At 47.4% G+C, this 7,315-nt stretch overlaps 1 protein-coding gene across 1 annotated transcript; it reads right to left on the reverse strand.

Annotated features, from left to right (window-relative positions):
• Positions 1-5,174: 5,174 nt before the first annotated feature.
• On the reverse strand, positions 5,175-5,878 carry LOC130469178 (uncharacterized). Its single transcript, XM_056838135.1, has 3 exons — positions 5,757-5,878; positions 5,573-5,680; positions 5,175-5,490 (listed from the first exon to the last, which is right to left on the reverse strand). Exons 2-3 carry the CDS (start codon positions 5,654-5,656, stop codon positions 5,185-5,187), a joined length of 390 nt encoding a protein of 129 aa, XP_056694113.1. The 5' UTR covers positions 5,657-5,680; positions 5,757-5,878; the 3' UTR covers positions 5,175-5,184.
• Positions 5,879-7,315: the final 1,437 nt, after the last annotated feature.

Here is a 7,315-nt window from a genome sequence, read left to right on the forward strand (position 1 = left end):
CAAGTTTCAGTGAAGAGGTCCTAGCCCGAGACTTGAGATAGGTAAATATCTTCAGCATTATCGTTCCACACACCGCACACTTCCCTCTCGATTCGATCCATAGGGACCACAGCGAGTGGTGCACCTTGAGGTGTAATATACACCGTGGGGTCGAGATTCTCTGGTTGGTCGAGAGAGATGTGACAAGAGCCGAGTGGGCTCTTGTTGTTGTTGGGTTTGCCAACGTTAGGGAGAGGTATTACTTCATCCTTTATCATGTCCTGGATTGTATGTTTTAGAGTCCAGCAGTTTTCAGTGTCATGCCCATTTCCTTGATGGAATTTGCAGTAAGTACCTTCGACCCAATATTTGTTTTTGACAGGAGGATCACGGGTGGGGCCTATAGGTCTCAACTTTCCTTGATTGGTTAGTCTTTCAAAGGCTTGTACCAAAGTTGACCCGAGTGGGGCAAACTTTCGGTCTCGGACCCATCTTACAGGGTTTCTTCGGGCGGGAGCCTCTTCTACAGCATGGACTTCTTGGGCTTGGGATGTGTTACCCCGATTATAGGTGTTGGTCTTATATGTGGGTTTGCTCTGTATGGTTTTGGCGAGTTCGTCCTCAATCTTTATTCCCACATCATAAACTCTTTTGAAAGTGTCGAGTCCCAGGTACCTAAGGTGTTGTCTGTAAGCCGGTTCCAGGTTATCAATGAATTTTTGGACCAATTCTGTTTCGGGAGGCCTATTGATTAGCTGGGCCGCCTGGTCCCTCCATCTAGCAAAGTAGGTTGTGAAACCCTCATTTTTCTTTTGGAAGAGAACTTCCAGCTCGCGCATGGTGACTTGGAAATCCATGTTCGACGAGTATTGCTTGATGAAGACATTGACAAAGTCTTCCCAAGTGGGGAAGAGCTTAGGGTCCTGGTGATAGTACCATTTGAGCGGCACAGGTTCCAAGGACAAAGGAAAGGCAGGTAAGTACATGGACTTGTCCACGCCTTTCAAGTTCATGGTATTCACAAAGCTCAGTAGATGATCACGGGGGTTGTCCGTGGCCTTGAACTTTGGTAAGTCAGATGAAATGAACTTTTCTGGTAATTTGCCAGGAAAAGGTTCAGGCTCGAGGGAGAAGTATTTGCTCCCCATGGTTTGCTGTAGGACCATTTTTTCAATCCTCTTCTCGTTTTCGAGGTCATTTTTGGCTTGCGCAGCCGCTAAGGCTTCGTTTTCCATTTTCAGTTAGCCCATAAGTTGAGTCATTTGGACCATCTGGTCTCGCAAATCTTCGATGGACATGTTTGGCGGTGCGAATCGAGGTTGGGGAAGCGGAGATCCTTGAAATGAGGGACGACGGACGAAGCTTGGAGTTACTAAACCTGGTGTTGGCGATGTATCTTCGAGACGCACTAGCCGTTGATTCCCTGATCGGCACCAAGTGGCAGGACCAGTCCTAGGCATAAGATAAGCTAAAGTTTAGGTTCCCAAAGTTTCAAGCATTACTTAGTCTAGACTTCGACTCTCTAAATTGGTTTTTTTTTTGTTCTTTCTTTTGTCGGTACACTTTTTTGGTTTTTTTTGATTTTGGTCATTCTTTGGATTTTCGAAACACCTGCCCGTGTGACATTCATAGTTGTTAGCATGTTCGGTTTTGGTGCCGAGCATTGCCGTCGTAGGAGGCCTAACAACGACACAAAGAGTTATTAATTTTTCGCGAGTCGCTTTTGAAATCGAGTGCTTTTCTTACGCCCTTGTAGCAATTCTTTTTTATGAACATTTTTTGCTACGTATTTTCCTTTCGCGCGGGCACCGAAGCTGCTGCGCCTGACCAGAAGGCCAAGCAGCAACTTCAGCGCCCAGCTAGGGGCGTGAGAAATTCTGGCGCCCAGCCAGGGGCGTTGAAAATGCGTCCCTGGCTGGTTCTCGTTTTCTGTCTTCCGTTTATGCGACTTTGACTTGCGTGCTTGCCTAATAACGTCCTTTACGCGTAACAGCGTTTGTGGGATTCGTTACAGGCCATCCCAAGCGTCGCTTATCTTGTGGCGATCATTCAGGTTTACGGAACACGTGTTTTGGTATAACTCTTTGGCAAATTAGTCTATGAATGTTTGGGCAGTTTTTTGAGGTCGTTGGTTTTCTAGGATAGTTTGTCACACAATCACATATTTCGCTACACATAACTACATTACAAACATGGATTTGGAAATTAAATATGCCACGTAGTTTATGATAGGCTTCTATGGGTAGTTTATTTGCGCCTGGCTCGGTACCGCTTCTATCGTAGATCCAACACATGCCCCGGTCGAGGTAGTGTCTTCAACAGACGAATTTCGCCCAAGAGGCCAACCCGCAAGTGCAAGCCAAGGGGGTATGCAGGCGAGAGGGACCTAATGGGCGAGCGATTGGGTTCGGGATAGGTGTAATACCTGCACAAGTACCGAGTGGGCAACATGCGCGGCGTATGCACCCCCCTATTGGCGAAAAAAAGTTATCCTTAGTCCCAACTCCCGAGGGAGTCGAGATTCGTTATGCGGTTCTGCCCGTTCACATTAATATGCTGATTTTCAGGTCGTCCCAACTTGATGGGGAAATAAACGCGGGGTAGGATCGTTTCACCCTTCGGCTATTTTGATTACCTACAAGCACGAGTATTTCCTTCACTATCCCCAGTGGAGTCGCCACTGTGAGGGGGTCGAAAAAGCACGAGGCTAATGCGTGACCTCTTCCCTCGTGGGTGTGACGATTCTTTTATTCAATCAAGTGTAATTGGATTTCCTGTGAGTATACACCCAATTGACTAGTAATATAGGAGTCGCCATTCAGTTTTTAACGACAATGAGAAAAACTGACAAAACCCGGTTATCGTGACATAAAGGGAGTGCAATTATGTTTGACCACGACGGCCGTAGGTTCCCTTGTGATCCCTGGTGTGGGGATCTCTCAACATACACCCGCAAGGTAGAGATTGAGGGTTCGGGGGACTGTAACTACCGAGAGGAGTACTTCGCTCGTCGATAACTCCAGAGGCAGGATATCCTTACTAGCTCAGCATAAATAATTGAAGGGACATGCGTTAACTATTAAACTAATCTGAGTTGATTTTAGCAATATGCAACATATAATACTAGATCGATCGTGATTACCTGATTTAAGTAGTATTAAGGGACCTAGCATGATAATCCAATTTCCCGAAAATATTATATTTGTTAAGCGTGATAGAACAATCATATTTAGTTAGTTTAACAGTTCATAAAAAGGGCGAGGAAAGCAATTAAATCATCGAAAAGGGACACATTACGACGCACCCTTGAGAGGTGCGTCACAGTTCTCAGAAAACTAACCACTTTGACTTTGCTATTTCTCCTTTTTATTTAACGAATCTCAATTATGGGACAGGATACGTTCTGTTCGATTTATGGATCGATTGCGACAGAACGGGTGAACAGTTTCGCAGCGTGAGGCTTAGGCTAAGGGTTGGAGTCAATACTCAGAATATAATTGTGTGTTGTGTGTTGTTTCACGTCGAAACTAGGGGCCTATTTATAGGGAAGAGTTCGTGGAAAGATAGAATTGCAGAGTTCTAATCCACAAAGAATTAGGAAAAGAGACGTACCCAGGTATTTTCAGCGCCCAGGCCTGGGCGCCGAAGATTTCGGCGCCCAGAGCCAGGCGTTGAAAATAGGGTCTGGGCAGTTTTGTTTAGTCAGATTCGGATTCCTAAAATCCATAGAGTTTGAGATTAATTCGAGTCTTTTAGCGCGTATCAATTTTATGACGGAATGCGTCTGGGCCCGTTACGAACTCTAGGTTCGTTAGGATTTTAATTAATACGTAACTCCTATTTCCGAATCCTATTAGAAATAGGATTCTCGCGGTTTTCTATCTCATTTAGGATTTATGTTGGAGTGCAACACCTAATTCTGACAGGTTTCTATCTTTTATGATTTGCCACTTTTAGACGCTACCTTTTACGGCAGTTACTATCTTTAGCAGGCTTCCATAAATAGCAGGTTTCGGGTGAAATGAAATGGGAAATCGAGATTCGTTTATTTTATAGGAGATGCGTTGTCAAGTGGAGTTTTTATGCTTTCATCATCGAACCTTTCCCTTGCTGGAATGGGGACAAAAGTAGGTGTCTACACATCGCAAGGCAATTCAACAAAAGAGTCAAACCTCGAAATATCAAAGAAGGCGATTTTGTATTAAAAGAAGTCCGCGCACCTACTACGGACCCTCGAGGAAAATTCCGGCCTAACTGGACAGGACCATATTTTGTAAAGACCATCCTACCTGGCGGAGCAGTCTAACTAGCTGACATAGATGGAGCGGAATTCGCTAACCTCACGAACTTAGACCAATTGAAAAAGTACTATATTTAATAAAATTCAGTCAGGAGTTAAGGCATTTAATTAAACACGTTAAGACTCATAAGCAAGCATTATGCACATTACTCTAAGAAAACGGCATAAAACTCGATAAAGTAGAAAAAGCGAAGGACAAAACCTCAACGCCCAGGATTGAGCGCTGTTATTTTTCACGCACAGGCCTGGGCGCCGATATTTCCTGCGCCCGTGAATGGGCGTCATTCTCTCTTGCCACCTATCCTCCCGCTTCTGCAAGTGTTCGTACTCCTTTTTCGAACCATCAAAAGAACCACGAACACTTGGGGGGGAAGCAGACGTGTAATGAACACCCTTTCAAAAATTTCAAAAAGCTAGAACTACGCGCGACCTGATTCTGACAAGATACGTAGGCAATCCTTATCAAGGATTCGGTCCAATAAAAATTAAAAAATAATAAAGTCATGCAACGCATCAAGAAGAAAGGATATTGCAAAGGGCACTATACCCTAACCCATGCACGGGCAAGACCAAATAGAATGAAAAACAAAGCCACAAGAATTTTCAGGAACAAGCCCAACAAAGGAGTATGGCACGAGTCGGCAAAAAACGAAAAATAGTGAACATGCATATGTAATACCCCAAGTAGTCGGTTAGTCTAAAAATATGTGTGCACTCTTGTATGAACTCATTATTTTAACGGAATTCTTTCTCTTTTCAAAATTCGTCGTTGGTTTAGAAAGCTAATATTACTATAATATGTTAAGGCAAAGCCCACGGAAGGCTCAAAACATTCTTGCACCAAAAAAAATCGCAAAAAAATATATATACATGCGGAATGAATATATACAAAACAGGAGATAAGCCTAAGACTCGTCATCGGCTTCATGTCTCCAAGCCTCGCCGGTCCATCCACTCAACTCCCCGTGGTATGAGGGCCCCCAGCCAGAATCACCCCAAAAATGAGGCTGTGACTGCAACTCGGGGCTAGGCTCTCGGGCCACCGACACGGAACGTCGCCTACGCTCCCGCCCGGACCTCTCCCCGGAAGAACTCACCCCCGCGTCGGAACGGCGATGCCGTAGGGGCGAGTGCCGTGCCCTCTCTCTCTCACGACCGTGTCCCCCGCCCGAGGGACCCGCGTCGTTGGCCCCGGCTCGTCCAGCACCCGTCTACAAGAAAAGACAAAAAGAGGGTGAGTAACAGAAAGCCAAACAAAAGGTACAGATCAAAAGGAAAAATAGGGCACATTACCCGAGTAGAGTGGGGGCTCCTGCAAGAAAGTGCAGATCGGGCCCGAACCAATGCGGACTTCAACCGGTTGATCACCCCCACCATCGCGTTGGCCGTACGGGCCGGAACCTGAAACAGGAATGTTAGTAACAAAAGAAAAAAAAAGGAAAGATATAAGAAGAGTGCACAAATAAAAGGTGCATACCGCCTGTACTCCCTCAGGGAGCGGAGCATGGAAAACCTGGTCTTCCGGGAAAGTCTCCACAATCTCGGATCCACTCTCTCCGGTATACGAGATCCGAGCATCGGGAAGCACCCATCCCCCCAACGAAGGGTCAGGACACTCTTGCACAAAACACAGTAGACATAAACACATGGGCACAAGCATGAAAACACTAAAATCAATACGAAAAGAGAGGGCAACTTACAGCGCCAGGCTCCGGGAGACGAAGAGAATCCTGGATAAACTGATAATAGCTAGCTCCCTCTATCACCAACTCCGTCGCCGGCACGCCAGTCCTCGAGTGGACCCTCCACGACTCGCCTATCGAACGAGTAGACAGCATGGTCGCAGGCGGAGGCCTAGGCACCGAAAAAGCCCCGACCGTCTGCATACGCACCCGCTCTCCCAGGTACCAGACAGGGTCCCGACGGCCAACGAACAAGACCCGCATCTGGCTCAGGGCATAACTATCCCGACCGAAGCGTAAGTACCCCTAAAAGAGAGCCATGGGGTCCAAACCACCTGTTTTTGTACAAACGCGGTCAGATCTCGCACATAGAAAATAAAAAGAATGACGGAATACGAGATAGAGGATAAGATTCTGCACATGCTCAGGGTTTCCGTCCCGAATGAGATCCCACACGGTATCGGGCGGTGGACGCACTGTCAACTTCTTCTTCCAACCCCAACGACGACCGGCAGGGTACTCCAAAGGCCTCTGCCCCTTTCGGGGAGCCAGCCAAGGTAAGTGCTCAAAGGCCCACAGCTGCAAAAGGAAAAGACAATAAAACATCAAAAAAAAGAGGCCCGGTAAAAGCGAGAAAACAAAAGAAAGTCTAGGCACATACCTCGATCAAACGCGGCACTCCCGCTAATGTAATGACAAAGTGACGTCTACTCGGGTCCGAGTCGCGCACCGCCAAACTCATCTGGCCGACGAGCGTCGCATAGCCCAAATCGCCCCAGCAATAGTCACCCAGTGTAGGCACGTCCTCCACCATGCCTATCCACCTCGGGTCAAAGGTGTCAGTCGAACCCGATAGAAAAGTGGAAGTAATAAAATGGAGGTAGAACAGCCGAGCCTGTCTCGAAGACGACTCCTCTACCCCATGCTCCAAGGCCCACATCAGGTCAGCGAAAGGTATCCCACGGGGCTGGTACGAAGGCAATCTCATGCCCATCCACGAGCCCAGGAGCCTCGTACCCTCAGCAACAGTCGGCAGTGGGCCATCCGACCTCAGACGAACGGGGATCCCTGTAAAGGTCAAGCCCGTCATAGCCGTCTAGTCCTCGAGAGTGATCGTCATCTCACCCCAAGGAAAGTGGAAGGTGTTGGTGGTATCCCACCACCACCTCATGAACGACCGCAGAAAGGACAGGGAGATGTTAAGCCGCAGTATCTCCCAGAAGGTCTCGACCACCGGAAACAGTGAGCTCTCCCTCACCAAAGCCTGGGCGTCCGAGCTATGGAAACTAAAAACGGTCTCACTCGTCGCTGCGCCGTAGCCGCGAACCTTAGTCTCTCTCCTCGCGTGAAGGCG

Source organism: Spinacia oleracea, chromosome 3 (assembly GCF_020520425.1).
Source record: "Spinacia oleracea cultivar Varoflay chromosome 3, BTI_SOV_V1, whole genome shotgun sequence".
NCBI classification, from domain to species: domain Eukaryota; kingdom Viridiplantae; phylum Streptophyta; class Magnoliopsida; order Caryophyllales; family Amaranthaceae; genus Spinacia; species Spinacia oleracea.